Raw genomic sequence first — 20,509 nt, 5'->3', positions numbered from 1 at the left:
GTTATTTCCTGGCCTTGGGAAGGGGCAATGGGGTACCCTGGCGGGGAGGGGAGTATCTCCCAAGGTCCAGGGGAAAGCCGCCGAGTACTCTGTGGTCTGCTGGGGCTTGCTACTTCCTGCTGCATGTCAAATTTAGCAAAAGCATTGCACTGAGCACAAAGTCTGACTCTACCATGTACCAGCTGTGTGACTTTGGACTCCTGACTTAGCTTGTCTGAGATTCAGTTTCCTCACTGGAAACCAGAGGTGAGGCTGGGGGAAAGCTGGGTGGCATCAACTTCACAGAATCCTTTTGTTTGTTTGTTTGTCTTTTTTTTTTTTTTTTTTTTTTTTTTTGAGGCAGAGTCTCGCTCTGTCACCCAGGCCGGAGTGGAGTGGCACAATCTAGGCTCACTGCAACGTCTGCCTCCTGGATTCAGGCGATTCTCCTGCCTCAGCCTCCCGAGTAGCTGTGATTACAGGTGCCTGCTACAACGCCCGGCTAATTTTTTGTATTTTTAGTAGAGACGGGGTTTCACTGTGTTAGCCAGGATGGTCTCGATCTCCTGACCTTGTGATCCTCCCTCCTCGGCCTCCCAAAGGGCTGGGATTACAGGTGTGAGCCACCACGCCCAGCCTCTTTATTTTATTATTATTATTATTTTTTTTTTTTTGAGACAGTCTCGCTCTGTAGCCCAGGCTGGAGTGCAGTGTTGTGATCTCAGCTCACTGCAGCCTCTGCTTCCTGGGTTCAAGCGATTCTTCTGCCTCAGCCTCCTGAGTAGCTGGGATTACAGGTGTGCACCACCACACCCAGCTAGTTTTTGTTTTGTTTTTGTTTTTGTTTTGAGACTGAGTTTTGCTCTTCTTGCCCAGGCTGGAGCGCAGTGGCCCCATCTTGGCTCACTGCAACCTCCACCTCCCAGGTTCAAGCCGATTGTCCTGCTTCAGCCTCTCGAGTAGCTGGGATTACAGGCGCATGCCACCACACCCGGCTGATTTTTGTATTTTTTAGTAGAGATAGGGTTTCACCATGTTGGCCAGGCTGGTCTCAAATTCCTAACCTCAGGTGATCCACCCACCTCATCCTCCCAAAGTGCTGGGATTACAGGCGTGAGCTACCGTGCCCAGCAAGAAAACATTCTTAACTTTGTGGGAGGTAAAAAGATGCAGTGATTCTTAGTCTGGGGCCTAAGATTTTTGCTTAGCAAATGGTCCATGGGTTGAAAAAGGTAGAGAAAATTGGCTTAAAGCCCTAAGTCTGAGAGTGACCTGTCCACCTCCCAGGTTCTGGGTCCTCTCCTGGGCTGGCTGGCCAGAGGTGTTTTCGCTTGCAGGGCCTCTGGTAGGCAGAGGGTCTGTGGGTGTGGGGCTGCCTGCTGGCGGGCAGATGCAGAGGCCTGGGGCCTGATTCCAGGCCTGGGGTTCCGGAGGCAAGCTTTGCTCCCGCCTCCTCCCCCATGGACCCTCTCGTGTGCATTTCTGCATGTTCCCGTGTGCACGTTCTCTTGTCTGACTTGGTCATCTGTCTCTTAGCTCTGTGGAGGGGCCCTCTGGTATGTGCGTCCCTGTCCTTCTGGGGCGTGGATGGTGCCCGGGACCCAGCTGGCAACCAGTTGAAGACGTTCTCCCTGGAAGCTCTTGGCCCTGAGGACTTTGCCTGGGGCATTGGCCCTGCCATGGCGTTCCGGAGGGCCGAGGGCACGTCTATGATCCAGGCCCTGGCCATGACGGTGGCCGAGATCCCCGTGTTCCTGTACACGACGTTTGGGCAGGTAAGGATGGGGGTGGGTTGTGCCTCTGGTCTGTGAAACACTTCCATGCTCAGCCCAGTGCCCCTCCATGTCCAGGAATGCTGAGCCCTCGTTCTTGCTTTGCCAGACCTCTGGTGTCTCCTGTTTGGACTGGGTTTGTTGCCTGAGGCTTTAGGCCTATTCTTTAGCCTGAGACTATATGAACTTTTTTTTTTTTTTAATTAATTTAAAAAATTGTTTTGGCCAGTTGCAGTGGCTCCCGCCTGTAATCCCAGCACTTTGGGAGGCCGAGACGGGCGGATCACCTGAGGTCAGGAGTTCGAGACCAGCCTGGCCAACATGGTGAAACCCTGTCTCTACTAAAAATACAAAAATTAGGCGGGCGGGCTGGGCACGGTGGCTCACGCCTGTAATCCCAACACTTTGGGAAGCTGAAGCAGGTGGATCACCTGAAGTCAGGAATTCAAGACCAGCCTGACCAATATGGTGAAACCCTATCTCTACCAAAAGTACAAAAATTAGCCAAGCATGGTGTGTGCGCCTGTAGTCCCAGCTACTTGGGAGGCTGAGACAGGAGAATTGCTTGAACCCAGGAGGCGGAGGTTGCAATGAGCTGAGATCATGCCACTACACTCTAGCCTGGGTGACAGAGCAAGACTCCGTCTCAAAAAAAAAAAAAAAAAAATTAGCTGTGCATGGTGGCAGGTGCCTGTAATCACAGCTACTTGGGAGGCCGAGGCGGGAGGATCACTTGAACCCAGGAGGCGGAGGTTGCATTGAGTCGAGATCGCACCACTGCACTCCAGCCTGGGCAACAGAGTAACACTCCGTCTCAAAAAAAAAAGCTTTTTGTAATAGCTTTTTGCCCAGGCTGGTCTTGAACTCTTGGGCTCAAGCCATCCACTCACCTTGGCCTCCTAAAGTGCTGGGTTTATAGGTATGAGCCACTGCACCTGGTCCTATATGAACTCTTGACCTCAGTTACTCAGTCTGTAAAAGGGGTCAGTGCCCTCCCTGACAACTCACATGTTTGTGGCTGACTGGGCTCTTGACCGAAGATCTGCCCTGTGGGGTGCAGTCCCACCTGAGGGGCTCCCAGGCCCGGGGGGCAGAGGGTGAGGTGCAGCAGTAGGAAGTGTTCAGATGGGGTGGCAGGTGAGTGAGTGTCATCATCTTTGAGGCATTGCTGAGAAACGACGGTCAGCAGGTCTGGGTTTCATGTCTGCCTCTGTCGCCTTAAGCATGGTGTCTTCACCTGGGTGAACCTCAGGTTCCTCGTCTGGAAATGGCAGGGACTCAGATGGGTACCCCAGGCTAGGTCCTAGTGCAGTGCCGGGCACAGCTGGTGCTCGTTCACTGCGGCTCGTATGCTCATGACTGAGGGTGCTGGCCCCTAGACCTCACCTCCTCAGCACTGGCATCTTGCCATCTTTATACTTTTGTGGCCTGTGTTTCAGGGAGGCTGGTCAAGTTCCCTGTCTAGGGTGGCTGCCTCTCAGTCTCTCATCTGGTCGGCAGATGTGCCGGAGGGCCGTGTATGTCCTGTCCCTGAGGTGCTCTGAGGCGGTCCTGCTGCCTTGGACCTTCCCCAGGGAGCTGTAACCGGCAGCATCTCCTCTTCCCTGCAGTCTGCATTCTCCCAGCTACGGTTGACGCCAGGCCTGCGGAAAGTCCTCTTTGCCACGGCCCTGGGGACTGTGGCCCTGGCCCTGGCTGCCCACCAGCTGAAGAGGCGACGGAGGAGGAAGAAGCAGGTTGGTCCCAAGATGGGAGGGGAGCAGCTGGGCACGGTGCCCCTCCCTATTCTCTTGGCCAGGAAGGTCCCTTCAGTGAAGAAAGGTAGGTGTGAGGTGGTGGGCATGGGCCTGACCTGGGGTCACATCCTGGGGTCATATCCTAGCTGGGTCACTCTCTACTTGGGGATCTTGGGCCAGTGACTTCCTATCGCAGGGCCAAGCTCTCCTGATCTGTGAGCGGGATGACAGTAGTGTCCCTTCCTCCAGGCACTGTACTGGAGGGAGATGTGGTTGGATGCGCATGCTCTGTTGGAGTTGGTTTTGGTTGTTCTCATTGGCTGACGACCCTTTGGGAGCACTTTGGTCCAGAGTGGGTCGGGGGTGTGGCTCCTCAGTCCAGAGAGGGACATTCCCCAGGCTGAGGAGCAGGAAGGGCCATGTGGTTCTTGAACCATGCTGTGTATTCCTCCCATCCCCTTCTCTCTTAAAAATTGAGGTTTAGGCAGGGCGTGGTGGCTCATGCCTGTAATCCCAGCACTTTGGGAGGCCGAGGCGGGCGGATCACGAAGTCAGGAGATCGAGACCATCCTGGCTAACATGGTGAAACCCCGTCTCTACTAAAAATACAAAAAATTAGCTGGGCATGGTGGCGGGCACCTGTAATCCCAGCTACTCGGGAGGCTGAGGCAGGAGAATGGCATGAACCTGGGAGGCAGAGCTTGCAGTGAGCCGAGATCGCGCCACTGCACTCCAGCCTGGGCAACAGAGCGAGACTCCGTCTCAAAAAAAAAAAAAAAAAAAAAAAATTGAGGGTTAATTTGCATGCAGTAAGATTCGTACTTTTTAGCGTACTGTTCTGTGGTCTTTGACGCATACAGTCATGTGACTACCACCATAGTTAGGAATATTCAGCTGGCTGGAAGGTAGTGAGTTCACTCAGTTGGTTGCTCACAGTCACAGATCACACTACTTCTATTCTTTTTTTTTTTTTTGGGACGGACTCTTGCTCTGCCACCCAGTCTGGAGGGTAGTGGCACAATTTCGGTTCATTGCAGCCTCAGCCTCCTAGGTTCAAGGGATTCTCCTGCTTCAGCCTCTCGAAAAGCTGGGACTACAGGCATATGCCACCATGCCTGGCTAATTTTTGTATTTTTAGTAGAGATGGGATTTCGACACGTTGGCCAGGCTGCTCTCGAACTCTTGAGCTCAAGTGATCTGCCCACCTCAGCCTCCCAAAGTGCTGGGATTACAGGTGTGAGCCACCGCACCCAGCCAACCTTCTTCTACTCTTTTTTTTTTTTGAGACAGAGTCTCACTCTGTCACCCGGGCTGGAGTGCTGTGGCACAATCTCGGCTCACTGCAACCTCTGCGTCCTGGGTTCAAGCAATTCTCCTGCCTCAGCCTCCCGAGTAGCTGGGATTACAGGCGCGTGCCACCACGCCCTGCTAATTTTTTGTATTTTTAGTAGAGACGGGGTTTCACCATATTGGCCAGGATGGTCTCCATCTCTTGACCTCCTGATTTGCCCACCTCAGCCTCCCAAATTGCTGGGATTACACCACGCCCGACCTAGAATTGGAAAAAGAAGTCTTGAGACTAATATGGAAGAGGACCCTGAGAGACGCTCAGGCAGCCGAATTTTGTGTCTGTCCTGGGAAACCTGGAGTCATCTGCACAGCGTTTAGCTTCTGTGCCCTGTCCCACTCTGCCTGCTGTCATTTCACCTTATTTTCCCTTCCCTAGTTTTCTCACTTCTAACAAAATATTGGCCATGTGTGGTGGCTCGTACCTGTAATCTCAGTACTTTGGGGCAGGTGGATCACTTGAGCCCAGGAGTTTGAGACCAGCCTGGGTGGTATATGGAGGCCCTGTCTCTGTTTTTTTTTTTTTGGAGACAGAGTCTCGCCCTGTCTCCTAGGCCAGAGTGCAGTGGCACGATCTTGGCTCACTGCAACCTCCGCCTTCCAGATTCAAGCAGTTCTCATGCCTCAGCCTCCGGGGTAGCTGGGAGTGCTACCACGCCTGGCTAATTTTGTGTTTTTACCAGAGACAGGGTTTCACCATTTTGGCCAGGCTGGTCTCGAACTCCTGACCTCAGGTGATCTGCCCACGTTGACCTCCCAAAAATTGGGATTACAGGTGCGTGCCACCACGCCCAGCTTTCTTTGTTTTATTTTATTATTATTATTATTATTAATTTTTTTTTTTTTGAGACAGTCTCACTCTGCTGCCCAGGCTGGACTGCAGTGGGGCGATCTCGGCTCACTGCAAGCTCTGCCTCCCGGGTTCATGCCATTCTCCTGCCTCAGCCTCCCATGTGACTGCAGGCGCCCGCCACCATGCTTGGCTAATTTTTTGTATTTTTAGTAGAGATGGGGTTTCACCATGTTAGCCAGGATGGTCTTGATCTTCTGACCTTGTGATCCGCCCGCCTTGGCCTCCCAAAGTGCTGGGATTACAGGCGTGAGCCACCGCACCCGGCCTATTTTTTAAAAAATTTTATTTACTTTTTTTTTTTGAGACAGAGTCTCACTCTGTTGCCCAGTTTGGAATGCAGTGGCACAGTTTCAGCTCACTGCAGCGTCCACCTCCCAGGATCAAGCGATTCTCCTGCCTCATCCTACCAAGTAGCTGGGATTACAGGCATGTGCCACCACACCTGGCTAATTTTTGTATTTTTAGTAGAGACGGGGTTTCTCCATGTTGGCCAGGCTGGTCTCGAACCCCTGACCTCAGGTGATCCACCCACCTTGGCCTCCCAAAGTACTAGGATTACAGGCATAAGCCACCGTGCCCAGGCTATTTTGTTTTGTTTTTTTGAGACAGAGTCTCACTCTGTTGCCCAGGCTGGAGTGCAGTGGCGCAATCTTGGCTCACTGCAACCTCTGCCTCCTGGGTTCAAGGATTCTCCTCTTCAGCCTCCCAAGTAGCTGGGATTACAAACAGGTGCCACCATACCTGGCTAATTTTTTGTGTTTTTAGTAGAGACAGGGTTTCACCACGTGGGCCAGGCTGGTCTCGAGCTCCTAATCTCATGTGATCTGCCGACCTCGGCCTCCCAAAGTGCTGGGATTACAGGTGTGAGCCACTGCGCCCGGCCGTGTCTCTATTTTAAAAAATAACCTTTTGTGTATTTTATTAAATTTTTTTTTTGAGACATTCTTTTTTTTTTTTTTTTTTTTTTTTTTTTTGAGACGGAGTCTCGCTCTCTCACCCAGGCTGGAGTGCAGTGGCGTGATCTTGGCTCGCTGCAAGCTCCGCCTCCTGGGTTCACACCATTCTCCTGCCTCAGCCTCTCCGAGTAGCTGGGACTACAGGCGCCCGCCACCACTCCCGGCTAATTTTTTGTATTTTTAGTGGAGACGGGGTTTCACCGTGGTCTCGATCTCCTGACCTCGTGATCCACCCGCCTCGGCCTCCCAAAGTGCTGGGATTACAAGCGTGAGCCACCGCGCCCGGCCGAGAGACATTCTTGCTCTGTTGCCCAGGCTGGAGTGCAGTAGCACGGTCTTGGCTCACTGCAACCTCCGCTTCCCAGGTTCAAGCGATTCTCCCGCCTCAGCCTCCTGAGTAGCTGGGATTACAGGCGTGTGCCACCCCATCTGGCTAATTCGTGTATTTTTATTCTAGATGGGGTTTTACCATGTTGACCAGGCTGATCTCGAACTCCTGACCTCAAGTGACCCACCCACCTCGGCCTCCCAAAGTGCTAGGATTACAGACATGATCCACCCAGCCCAGCCTAAAAAAATTTTTATATATATGTATATATGAGACAGGGTCTTACTCTGCTTCCCAGGCTGGAATGAAGTATTGTGATCATGGCTCACTGCAGTCTTGACCTCCCAGGCTCAAGCAATCCCCCACCCTCAGCCTCCAAAGTAGCTGGGGCTGCAGGCAGTGCCACCACACTTGGATAATTTTTGTATTTTTTGTTGAGGTAGGGTTTCCCCATGTTGCCCAGGCTGGTCTTGAACTCCTGGGCTCAAGCAGTCCTCCCCCACCTCAGCCTCCCGAAGTGCTGGGATTATAGGCGTGAGCCACCATGCCTGGCCTTTTGTATGTTTTTAAAAGTTGTTGTCTCACATCCCTTTTGGAAGGAGGAGAATTCTAAACCATTATCTCAATCAGCAGCCCAGAGAAGGCTAAGCAAGGAGGCGGGAAAGCAGATGGACCTCATTCTAGGCTTATGTGGCAGATCTAGGCTCCTCCCCTCCGCCTGGCCCTGTGCCCCGTGGCAGGGATATGGCAGGGATGTGGTCATGAGCAGGACACAGAGGGCCCCGCGCTCTTCTCCTGAGTGCATGCCCTCGGGGCCCCTCTGTTCCCCTGACTTAGAAGGTCAGGACCAATTCCCAGATGAGGAAGAAGGGGAAGGTGGTTAAGAGTGGGAGCAGCCCGTATTAAGCCACGTGGGATGCCTGTGTGATGCATGCCCTTCCACTCCTCGCAGGATACTCCGGCCGGAGAGTCCAGAGCCCCAGCAGCAAGAGCAATGACACCCTGAGTGGCATCTCTTCCATTGAGCCCAGCAAGCACTCGGGATCCTCCCACAGTGTGGCCTCGGTGAGCAGCAGGTGCCAGGGCTCCCGGGCTCCAGGTCCGGGCTTACCCCTGCTGAGGACTCTGCCGTCAGCAAGCTTATGGACTGGTAGAGTCCATTCATTCATTCATTCATTCTCTCTCTCACTCCTCCACCCACGCAGGCATTCAGGGATTGTCCCTAATCACTCACTGTGCCAGGTGTTGGTGGGAGAAAGGTGGGCTGGTGCAGAGGAGAGAAACTGATGGTCTCCTGGGGAGACCCATACCTGTGAAAGTGCAGGTTATTCATTCATCAGCCACTGACAAGCACCTGAGTTATACCAGGGACTCTGCCAGGCACTAGAGGTGTAGAGATAAATAAGGCAGAAGCTTGGCTTCTCCTGGGATGTGGCTTTTGGTTCATTCACTCGTCCAGCAAGCAGAGTCCCAGCTCTGAGCCAGGCTGGCACAGGGGCAAACAAGAGCTGGTTCTTGTCCTGGGGCGGCCAGCCACTCGTGTGGATGAGAGGCAGGACCCTGGCACAGAATGGGTACTCTCTGTCCTCTTGTCCAAGTGGTAGAGGAGCCCCGGTGTAGGGGATTGATATAGCAGTCAGGAGTGGGGCTCAGCGGGGTTCCCAGGTTTCTGGGCTGGGCGTTGGTCTCAGGATTCCTTCCTGCTTTGGTGGCTTCTATGAAGCACCATCAGGCAGTTTGTGGGTCCAGGCCATTCTGAGGGTGTGGACTCTGTGGCTAGGAACAAGCTCAGGGATGGCATTTGGAGGGGGCGTGTGGCCCATGGTCAGGCAGTGGGGGAGGGCTCAGGGGGTCCCTGCAGAGAGCCTGGGAAGGCTTCACTCTTTCTTCTTGCACTGATTGGCACCCAGATGATGGCAGTGAACTCATCCAGCCCCACGGCCGCATGCTCGGGACCATGGGATGCCAGAGGGATGGAGGAGTCTCTGACCACCAGCGACGGCAATGCAGAGAGCCTGTACATGCAAGGTGTGGCCAGGAGGTGCCTCAGCTTCGGGGGCAGGATGGGTGGCAGGAACAGTCCCTTCCTATGAGCATGGCCAGTCTTGGGTCACTTTGCCCTTCCCCAAATCCCAATTGGGTGATTTCCAGCCATTTTTGAACAACGGACAGTGTCTAGGAACAAACCTGGTCTGAAAGAAGGCCTGGAACCTGAGCAGCTCAGGCCACACGGTCCCACCCAGTTCTTGCCCTTCAAGGCCCTCCTGCCTCCTTGTTGTTCCGAGCCCCCTCTTGGGTGAGACTGTGGGGGGGCTGACCCTCCCTTTTCGTCTCACCTGTGCTCAGGCATGGAGCTGTTCGAGGAAGCTCTGCAGAAGTGGGAGCAGGCACTGAGTGTGGGCCAGCGGGGGGACAGCGGCAGCACCCCCACGCCCAGGGATGGCCTCCGGAACCCGGAGACTGCATCAGAGCCACTGTCTGAGGTAGGTGGTCTCTTCTGCATCTCCCTGCGCCCATGGGAGAACGTTGCCAGCACAGGAGAGGGGCAGTCACACCTTGGGAGGCAGGCAGGCTCCTGTCCTCCGGGACTGCTGATTTCCCTCCATGAGGGTGTCATGACGTGAAACAAAACAATTCATGTTACATGCTCAGCACAATGCCTGGCGCTCAGTAAAAACAGCCGTACTGAGACTCACACCCGCCTCAACCCTGCGAAGGGCAACGTGTGGTCCTGAAAGACTGGAAGGGAAGGCACCTCTGTTGAGGGTTGGCTGCATTGCCCGGCCTTTGTGGTTTTTTTTGAGATGGAGTCTCGCTCTGTTGCCAGGCTGGATTGCAGTGGCGCAATCTCGGCTCACTGCAACCTTCACCTGCCAGGTTCAAGCGATTCTCCTGCCTCAGCCTCCTGCGTAGCTGGGATTACAGGCGCCCGCCACCACACTCAGGTAATTTTTGTATTTTTAGTAGAGACAGGGTTTCACCATGTTGGCCAGGCTGGTCTTGAACTCTTGACCTCATGATCCACCCTCCTTAGCCTCCCAAAGTGCTGGGATTATAGGCGTGAGCCACCATGCCTGGGCTTTTTTTCTTTAATACACTTTTTTGGGGACTTTTTGGGCACCATCCAAGTTTTCTACAGTGAATTATTTATTAATTTTTTTTTTTGGAGACGGAGTCTCACTCTGTCGCCAGGCTGGAGTGCAGTGGCTCAATCTCGGCTTGCTGCAACCTCCGCGTCCTGGGTTCAAGAGATTCTCCTGCCTCAGCCTCCCAAGTAGCTGGGATTACAGGTGTGCACCACCACGCCCAGCTAATTTTTGTATTTTTAGTAGAGACGGGGTTTCACCATGTTGGGGTTTCACCATGTTGGCCAGGATGGTCTCGATCTCTTGACCTCGTGATCTGCCCGCCTTGGCCTCCCAAAGTGCTGGGATTACAAGTGTGAGCCACCGCGCCTGGCTAATTCATTTATTTATTTATTTTTATTTTTATTTTATTTATTTATTTTGAGATGGAGTCTCACTCTGCTGCCCAGGCTGGAGGTGTAGTGGCATGATCTTGGCTCAATGCAAGCTCTGCCTCCTAGGTTCACACCATTCTCCTGCCTCAGCCTCCCCAGTAGCTGGCACTACAGACCCCTGCCACCATGCTTGGCTAATTTTTTGTATTTTTTTGTAGAGACGGGGTTTCACCATGTTAGCCAGGATGTAATTAATTAATTTATTTATTTTTTATTTATACTTATTTATTTATTTATTGTTTTGAGACGGAGTCTCGCTGTGTTGCCCAGGCTGGAGTCCAGTGGTGCGATCTCAACTCACTGCAAGCTCCGCCTCCTGGGTTCACGCCACTCTCCTGCCTCAGCCTCCCAAGTAGCTGGGACTACAGGCGCCCGCCACCACGCCCAGCTAATTTTTTTGTATTTTTGGTAGAGACGGGGTTTCACCATGTTAGCCAGGATGGTCTCAATCTCCTGACCTCGTGATCCGCCCGCCTTGGCCTCCCAAAGTGCTGGGATTATAGGCGTGAGCCACCACGCCTGGCCCATAATTTATTTATTTTTAAGATGTGGTCTCACTCTGTTTTCCAGGCTGGAGTGCAGTGGCGCGATCTTGCCTCAATGCAGCCTCCACCTCCTGGGTTCAAGTGATTCTCCTGTCTCAGCCTCCTGAGAAGCCGGAGTCAGAGGTGCCTGCCACCACACCCGGCTAATTTTTGTATTTTTAGTAGAGACACGGTTTCACCATGTTGGCCAGGGTGGTCTCTAACTCCTAACTTCAAGTGATCCACCCGCCTTGGCCTCCCAAAGTGCTGGGATTACAGCCTTGAGCCACCACACCCAGCCTACAGTGAATATTTATTATTTCAATATCAGGAAAGGAAAATGAAGTTACAAGGCTAAAATTTAAATTTTTGTGGCCGGGCATGGTGCCTCACACCTGTACTCCCAGCACTTTGGGAGGCCGAGGCAGGAGGACCAGTTGAGCCCAGGAATTTGAGGGGATGTGGCCACTTTTGGCAGCGGAGGTAGAAGGAGGAGGGAGGATTTCTCTGCCTACCCCTCCATCACCCTTGCCTTCATTCCCCTACCCGTGTCTCCCATTGGCCGAGAGCCAGCTGGCAGGGGGAGCTGGGAAACAGCTTGCAGAACAAGGGTAGGGCTGTGTCTGGCACAGCTGGTAACAAGTTGAAAGTGTCCATGCTCTCTGTCGCTGCTGGTGCGTGAGCTGAGGATGTGAAAGGTCAGGGAAATACCTGAGGTTTGAAGTGACTCAAACCCTTGAGGGCCTGCAGTTGCAGCTGCGTCAGGTCCTGTCTGCGAGTCGCCAGGGAAGGGGCCCCTGTAGGAGTGTGTTAGTGAGCGAGACTCAAGGGAGGAAGCTTTATTTCCCAAATTATATTTCTTGCTAAACTATATCTGAAAATGATAGAACTTGCATTGTTTTCCTTGTTGTGAAAGCAATTACATATTCCTTTTCAAATAATGAAAAGTACAGAAATAGGAAAGAGAAGGGGGTGTAAAATAGTCTGATCCCAGACTCTGATCGGACAGCCCATGGTTGTGTGGTGTGGGGCCCCTCGGCCTCCTGGAGCACTGGCGCTCTGTAGGGGCACCAGCACCAGCCGTTCAGGCCTGGTCCATAGTAGGTGCTCAGTTAATGATCTCTGGCATGTCTCCATGCCAGGATGCCTACAACCCTACAATCCTACAAGGGATGCCTGCAACCCTTCATCCAGGCATCACCACTTTCTATTCCTCCAGGCATTTTTTTCTATCTACTGCTATAATTTTTTTTTTTCTTTTTGAGATGGAGTTTCGCTTTTGTTGCCCAGGCTGGAGTGCAGTGGCGCGATCTTGGCTCACTGTAACCTCTGCCTCCCAGGTTCAAGCGATTCTCCTGCCTCAGCCTCCTGAGTAGTTGGGATTACAGGCATGTGCCACCACACCTGGCTAATTTTTTTGTATTTTTAGTAGAGATGGGGTTTCACCATGTTGGCCACGCTGGTTTCTTTTTTTTGTTTTGTTTTTGTTTTTGTTTTTTTTGAGACGGAGTCTCGCTGTCGCCCAGGCTGGAGTGCAGTGGCGCGATCTCGGCTCACTGCAAGCTCTGCCTCTTGGGTTCATGCCATTCTCCTGCCTCAGCCTCCTGAGTAGCTGGGACTACAGGCGCCTGCCACCGCGCCCAGCTAATTTTTTGTATTTTTAGTAGAGACGGGGTTTCACCGTGGTCTCGATCTCCTGACCTCGTGATCCACCCACCTCGGCCTCCCAAAGTGCTGGGATTACAGGTGTGAGCCACCGCACCCGGCCAACCATGCTGGTTTCTATCTCCTGACCTCAGGTGATCTGCCCGCCTCGGCCTCGCGAAGTACTGAGATTACAGGCATGAGCCACTGTGCCTGGCCTATTACTCTAATTTTTAAACAGTTTTATTGAAATACAGGCTGGGCACAGTGGCTTACACTTGTAATTCCAATACTTTGGAAGGCTGAGGTGGGAGGATTCTTTGAGCCAGTGAGGGAGAAGTTCAAGACCAGCTTGGGCAACATAGTGAGATTCTGTCTCAAAAAAGTTTTTTCTTTTTGAGACACGGTCTTACTCTGTTGCCCAGGCTGGAGTGCAGTGGTGTGACCAATTAACTGGGTGTCATGGCATGTTCTGTGGTCCCAGCTACTCGGGAGGCTGAGGTGGGAGGATTACCTGAGCCCAGGAGTTCAAGGCTGCAATGAGCTATGATTGTGCCACTACACTCCAGCTTGGGCAACCCTGTCTCTACAAAAAGAAAAAAGATATAATTCACATAGCATTTAAACTATACAATTGAGTGGCTTTTGGTATATTCACAAAATTGTGTATCTATTATCACAATCAATTTTGGAGCATTTTTATCCCAAAAAGAAGTCCCTGGTCCAGCATGGTGGCTCATACCTGTAATCCCAGTGCTTTGGAAGGCCGAGGTGGAGGAAAATTTCTTGAGCCCAGAAATGCAAGACCAGCCTGGGCAGCATAGTGAGACCCCACCTCTGCAAAAAATGAAAAAGTTAGCTGGGCATGGTGGCACACACCATGTGGTAGTCCCAGCTACTCAGGAGGCTGAGGCAGTAGGATCCCTTGAGCCCAGAAGGTCAAGGCTGCAGTGAGCCATGATTATGCCACTGCATTCCAGCCTCTGCAATAGAGTGAGACCCTGTCTCAACAACAACAACAACAACAAAGAAACAACAACAAAGAAACCCCATGTACTTTGGCCATTCCCTTCACATTCCTTCATTTCCCCCCAGTTCTAGACAACCACAAATCTATTTTCTCTACATCTGGATTTGCCTATCACGGACGTTTCTAGAAATGGGATCACAGAATATGTGGCCTTTTGTGACTGTCTCCTTTCACATAGCAGGATGCTTCCAAGGTTCATCCGTGTTGCAGCATGAATCACTGTTTTGTTTCTGTTGTATAGATGGACCATGTTTTATTTGTTCATCAGTTGGTAGATATTTGGGTTGCTTCCATTTTTTGGCTCTTATGAATAATGCTGCTATGAACATTCATGCACAAGTTTTTGTGTGGACATATGTTTTCATTTCTCTTGGGTATATACCTAGGAGTGAAATTGCGGGGATCACATGATAACTCCATGTTTAACTTTTTTTTTTTTTTGAGACGGAGTCTCGCTCTGTCGCCCAGGCTGGAGTGCAGTGGCGCAATCTCGGCTCACTGCAAGCTCCGCCTCCCGGGTTCACGCCATTTTCCTGCCTCAGCCTCTCCGAGTAGCTGGGACTACAGGCGCCTGCCACCATGCCCGGCTAATTTTTTGTATTTTTAGTAGAGACGGGGTTTCACCGTGGTCTCGATCTCCTGACCTGGTGATCCGCCCGCCTCTGCCTCCCAAAGTGCTGGGATTACAAGCGTGAGCCACCGCGCCCGGCCGTGTTTAACTTTTTTTTAAGACGGAGTCTCGCTCTGTCGCCCTGGCTGGCGTGCAGTGGCACAATCTCAGCTCACCACCACCTCCACCTCCCAGGGTCAAACGATTCTCCTGCCTCAGCCTCCTAAGTAGCTGGGATTACAGGCGCGCGCCACCATGTCTGGCTAATTTTGTATTTTTTTCTTTTTTTTTTTTTTTTTGAAATGGAGTCTCGCTCTGTCGCCCAGGCTGGAGTGCAGTGGCGCGATCTTGGCTCACTGCAAGCTCCACCTCCTGAGTTCACGCCATTCTCCTGCCCCAGCCTCCCGAGTAGCTGGGACTACAGGTGCCCGCCACCACGCCTGGCTAATTTTTTGTATTTTTAGTAGAGATGGGGTTTCACCGTGTTAGCCAGGATAGTCTTGATCTCCTGACCTCGTGATCCGCCTGCCTCGCCTCCCAAAGTGCCGGGATTACAGGCGCCCACCACCACGCCCGGCCTAATTTTTGTATTTTTAGTAGAGGCGGGGTTTCACCATGTTGGCCAGGCTGATCTCAAACTCCTGACCTCAGATGATCCACCCACCTCGGCCTCCCAAAGTGCTGGGATTACAGGCGTGATCCACCATGCCCGGCCTCCATGTTTAACTTTTTAAGGAACCACCAAACTTTTCAAAGCGACTACATGTTTTTTGTTCTCATCAGCAGCCTGTGAGGGTTCCGTTTCTCCACATGCTCACCACCACTTGTTCCTGTCTTTTTGGTTATCACCATCCTGGCGGGTGTAGGTGGCTTCTCGTTGTTTTGATTTGCATTTCTCTGATGGCTAAGGATGTTGAGCATCTTTTCATGTACTTCTTATCCATTATTACATCTTATTTGGAGGAATGTCTATTCCAATGCCTTCTTTCGTAATTGGGTTATTTGGGTTTTTATTAAGTTCTAAGGGTTTCTCATATTCTGGAGAAAGCCCCTTATCAGATGCGGTTGCAGATATTTTCTGTCATCCTGTGAGTTGTCTTTTCACTTTTAGGTATTTATTTTTTATTTATTTATTTTCATATTTATTTATTTATTTATTTTGAAACGGAGTCTCGCTTGTCACCTAGGCTGGAGTGCAGTGGTGCGATCTTAGCTCACTGCAGCCTCCGCCTCCCAGGTTCAAGCGATTCTCCCACCTCAGCCTCCTGATAAGCTGGGATTACAGGCGCCCACCACCATGCCCACCTAATTTCTGTATTTTTAGTAGAGACAAGATTTCACCATGTTGGCCGGGCTGGTCTCGAACTCCCAACCCCAGGTGATCTGCCCGCCTTGGCCTCCCAAAGTGCTGGGATTGCAGGCATGAGCCACCGCGCCTGGCCTCACTTTTTTGCTGGTGCCCCCGAAGCACAAAAGTTTTTTGAGAGTCAAGGTTATCTGTTTTTTCCTTTTGTTGAGTGTGCATCTGATGTCACATCTAAGAACCATTACCTAGGCCGGGTGCGGTAGCTCACGCCTGTAATCCCAGCACTTTGGGAGGCCAAGGTGGGTGGATCATGAGGTCAGGAGATTGAGACCATACTCGCCAACATGGTGAAACCCCGCCTCTACTAAAAATACAAAAATTAGCTGGGCGTGGTGGCGTGTGCCTGTAATCCCAGCTACTTGGGAGGCTGAGGCAGGAGAATCACTTGAACCAGGGATTCAGGGGTTGTAGTGAGCCGAGATGGTGCCACAGCACTCCAGCCTGGCGACAGAGCAAGACTCTGTCTCAAAAAAAAAAAAAAAAAAAAAAGAACCATTACCTCACTTGAGACCATCTCACAGAGACACAGATTTGTGCCAAAACTGTAAGTCTCTGCTGGCCACACAGGGTGCGTCCCGGCCCTGCCAGAAAACTGAGCAAAGGGTCCTGCAGGCCTGGGGCTGCATCCCAGCTCTGCCAGGTTCTTGCTAGTCATGTGGACCACTTAACCTTGAGTTTGATCTGTGAAATGGGGTCCTAGTAATCCTGGCCTCAGAGGGACACTGTGAGGCTGAATGATGAGGCACCTGGTCCCAGGTGGCACTCAGTGCATGGCTGCCATTTCCATCATTTCCATCCCTCTCTGAGCTCTTCTGACTGTTTCTCCCCAGTGCCTGCAACCCTCATCTCCTCCCCGTGGATCCAGTTACAGGCAGTTGCAGGTTCTGGCAGTCTTTGTGGAAAAAAGAGTGAGGCTGGCTCATACGTCCTCTCAGCGCTCAGCCCAGAAGCTCCTGAGGTGCAGGGAGGAGTGCCCCCTCTTCCCTCGCCCGGCCTGGTGGCTCAAGGGTAGTGACAAGGTCATCAAGGCCACAGGATGCTGCGCACTCTTGTTTTAAGACGGAGTCTCACTCTGTCACCAGGCTGGAGTGCAGTGGCGCTATCTTGGTTTACTGCAACCTCTGCCTCCCGGATTCAAGCGATTCTCCTACCTCAGCCTCCCGAGTAGCTGGGATTACAGGTGCACACCACCACGCCCAGCTAAGTTTTGTATTATTAGTAGAGACAGGGTTTTACCATGTTGGGCAGGATGGTCTGGAACTCCTGACCTCAGCCTCAGCCACCCAAAGTGCTGGGATTACGGGTGTGAGCCACCCTGCCCGGCCTTTTTTTTTTTTCTTCAGAGACAGTTTCACTCCTGTTGCCCAGGCTGAAGTGCAATGGCATGGTCTCAGCTCACTGCAACCTCTGCCTCCAGGGTTCATGCGATTCTCCTGCCTCAGCCTCCTGAGTAGCTGGGATTACAGTTGCCAGCCACTACGCCCAGCTAAAATTTGTATTTTTAGTAGAGACGGGGTTTCAGCATGTTGGCCAGGCTGGTCTTGAACTCCTGATCTCAGGTGATCCACCCGCCTCGGCCTCCCAAAGTGCTGGGATTACAGGTGTGAGCTGCTGTGCCCAGCCAATTTGTGTATATTTTATGGTAGTAAATGATAAAGACTAGTATCTACATATATTTTATGCATTCGTGACATATCTTTTTCATAATTTTTTCAGTATCTCTAGGCTAAGTGGGTTCATCTCTGAGATTTTTCAAATTGTCATAAATTTCCAAAAAATTCTCCTATATATTTATTGAAAAATATCTGACCAGGGGCCAGGCGTGGTGGCTCACGCCTGTAATCCCAGCACTTTGGGAGGATGAGGCGGGCGGATCACGAGGTCAGGAGATCGAGACCATCCTGTCTAACACAGTGAAACCCCGTCTCTACTAAAAATACAAAAAATTAGCTGGGCATAGTGGCGGGCGCCTGTAGTCCCAGCTACTCAGGAGGCTGAGGCAGGAGAATGGCGTGAACCCTGGGGGGCAGAGCCTGCAGTGAGCCGAAATCGTGCCACTGCACTCCAGCCTGGGTGACAGAGCCAGACTCTGTCTGAAAAAAGAAAAAAAAAAAATTTTGGCCGGGTGCAGTGGGACCTGTAGTCCCAACACTTTGGGAGACCAAGGTGGGAGGATCACTTAAGTCTAGGAATTCAAGACCAGCCTAGGCAACATGGTGAGATCCTGTCTCTACAATAAATACAAAAATATTTGCCGGGCGTGGTGGTGGGCACCTGTAGCCCCAGCTACTCAGGAGGCTGAGTTGGGAGGATCACCTGAGCCCATGATCTCATCACTGCACTGTAGCCTGGGCAACAGAGCAAGACCCTGTCTCAAAACAAAACAAAACAAAAAAACCCTATGTTGTTCAAGGGTCACATGTGTATTACTAAAATTAATTTTGCCCATTACTTTGTGCTATTTATTGTGGTCTGTAGAAAACATTAAATGTTGCATGTGGCTTTCTACTGGACAGCACTGCTCTAGAGCCACACATACCTGGATTCAGTTTGTGGCACCACTAGTTCCACACTGTGACCTCAGGGAAATAATTTCCCCTTCCAAGCCTTGTCTTAGTTTCTCTATCTGTCAAGGGAAATAGGAGTGTCTTTCTCCTAAGATCTCAGGGATAACTTAAAGAACTATAGTAGGCAGTGCACTTCACACAAGATTGGCCCATGGTGGCCACCAGTGAGTGTAGCTCTTAGAATAAATATTGTAATAATTACTTTTTTTTTTTTTTAAGACAGACTCTTGCTCTGTTGCACAGGCTGGAGTGCAGTGGCACAATCTCAGCTCACTGCTACCTCCACTTCCTGGGTTCAAGCGATTCTCCTGCCTCAGTCTCCCAAGTAGCTGGAATTACAGGCGCACACCACTAAGTCCAGCTAATGTTTGTGTTTTTAGTAGAGACGGGGTTTCACCAAGTAGACCAGGCTGGTCTCGAACTCCTGACCTCAAGTGATCAGCCCACCTCGGCCCCCCAAAGTGCTGGGATTACAGGCTTGAGCCACTGCACCCAGCCGAGCTCAGGAGTTCAAGACCAGCCTGGGCAACATGGTGAAACCCCATCTCTACTAAAAATACAAAAATTAGCCGGGTGTGGTGGTGCGTGCCTGTGGTCCCAAGTACTCAGGAGGGTGAGGTGGGAGAATTGCTTGAACCTGGGAGTTGGAAGTTGCAGTGAACCGAGATCGTGCCACTGCATTCCAGCCTGGGCAACAGAACGAGACGCCATCTCAAAAAGGAAAAAAAAGAAAGGACAGTCCTGATGAAAATCCTGATTGCATTTGCACAAAACAGTAGAGTTAGTCTATTCCTTCCTGCCTTAAATCTAGTGCTCACTTCTCTTCCATACTAATAAATGTCCTTTGTGGCATTTTTTTCCAGAATAGGGCACTTTCATTTGCATTAGAAACCTATTCAGGCAAATATCCTTTCTCCTCAATGATTTCCTTTTTTAAAATTAAATATATATGTGTGTGTGTGTATATATATATATATATGTATATTTTGTTGTTGTTGTTGAGACGGAGTCTTGCTCTGTTGCCCAGGCTGGAGTGCAGTGGCACGATCTCGGCTCGCTGCAAGCTCTGCCTCCCGGGTTCACGCCATTCTCCTGCCTCAGCCTCCCGAGTAGCTGGGACTACAGGCGCCCGCCACCACGCCCAGCTGATTTTTTGTATTTTTAGTAGAGACGGGGTTTCACCGTGTTAGACAGGGTGGTCTCGATCTCCTGACCTCGTGATCTAGCCTGCCTCAGCCTCCCAAAGTGCCGGGATTACAGGCGTGAACCACCGTGCCCGGCCTGTATTTTCTTTTTGAGACAGAGTTTCACTCTTGTTGCCCAGGCTGGAGTACAATGGCTCAATCTTGGCTGACTGCAGCCTCCACCTCCCGGGTCCAAACGATTCTCCTGCCTCTGCCTCCCGAGTAGCTGGGATTACAGGCATGCGCCACCACACCGAGCTAATTTTTATATTTTTAGTAGAGATGGGCTTTCGCCATGTTGACCAGGCTGGTCTCGAACTCCTGGTCTCAGGTGATCTGCCTGCCTCGGCCTCCCAAAGTGCTGGAATTACAGGCGTGAGCTACCACGCCTGGCCTTTAGTTGTATTTTTAAATTTTAATCTGTTATTTATTTATTTTGAGACCACGTTATGAAACTGGCTAATTTTATATTTTTGGTTTTACTATGTTGCCAATGCCGGTCTCAAACTCCTGGGCCCAAGTGATTCAGCTGTCTTGGTCTCTCAAAGTGCTGGATTACATGGTGGCACACGCCACCATGCCGGCCTAATTTTTGTATTTTTTTGTAGAGATAGGGTCTTTCCATGTTGCCTAGGCTGGTCTCAAACTTCTGGGCTCAAGGGATCCTCCTGCAGAGTCTGCTTTCCAAAGTGCTGGGATTATAGGTGTGAGCCACCTCACCCGGTCCATTTTTCTTCTTTATGATTTCTTTAATAACGCTTTCTTTTCTCTGGCTTAGTTTGGTGTAAGGATACAGAATATAATACATAGAACATACAAAATATGTGTTAATCGACCACATTCTCAGTGAGACTTCTGGTCAACAATTAGTAGTTAATAACCTACTAATAACTCCCCCTACTTTTAGAGGAGACAAAAGTTGTATGTGGGCCGGGCACGGTGGCTCACACCTCTAATCCTAGCACTTTGGGAGGCTGAGGCAAGAGGATTGCCTGAACCCATATGTTAGAAACCAGCCTGGGCAATGTGGCAAAACCCCATATCTACCAAAAATATATACAGAAGTTAGCCGGGTGTGGTGATGTATGCCTGT

The 20,509-nt window shown here is 51.2% G+C and overlaps 1 protein-coding gene across 9 annotated transcripts in view; it reads left to right on the top strand.

Annotated features, from left to right (window-relative positions):
• MIGA2 (mitoguardin 2) overlaps positions 1–20,509 on the top strand; it is a 36,537-nt gene that overhangs the window by 1,917 nt on the left and 14,111 nt on the right. For 8 of the 9 annotated variants that reach the window (XR_010119927.1, XR_010119925.1, XR_008656477.2 and 5 more), the window contains exons 2-6: positions 1,516–1,754; positions 3,362–3,572; positions 7,924–8,036; positions 8,882–8,999; positions 9,318–9,454. Coding sequence is in view for 5 of the 9 variants with exons in the window: in XM_055270768.2 (XP_055126743.1) it covers positions 1,516–1,754; positions 3,362–3,572; positions 7,924–8,036; positions 8,882–8,999; positions 9,318–9,454 (818 nt within the window). In the remaining 4 variants the exon portion in view is untranslated. Of the gene's footprint in view, positions 1–1,515; positions 1,755–3,361; positions 3,573–7,923; positions 8,037–8,881; positions 9,000–9,317; positions 9,455–20,509 lie in introns of those variants that run through there. The other variant, XM_063635827.1, reaches the window with a different exon arrangement.

Source organism: Symphalangus syndactylus, chromosome 3, assembly GCF_028878055.3.
Source record: "Symphalangus syndactylus isolate Jambi chromosome 3, NHGRI_mSymSyn1-v2.1_pri, whole genome shotgun sequence".
Classification (NCBI taxonomy): Eukaryota; Metazoa; Chordata; class Mammalia; order Primates; family Hylobatidae; genus Symphalangus; species Symphalangus syndactylus.
The sequence above is the reverse complement of the archived record's forward strand: the minus strand, read 5'-3'. Positions and strand labels throughout refer to the sequence as shown.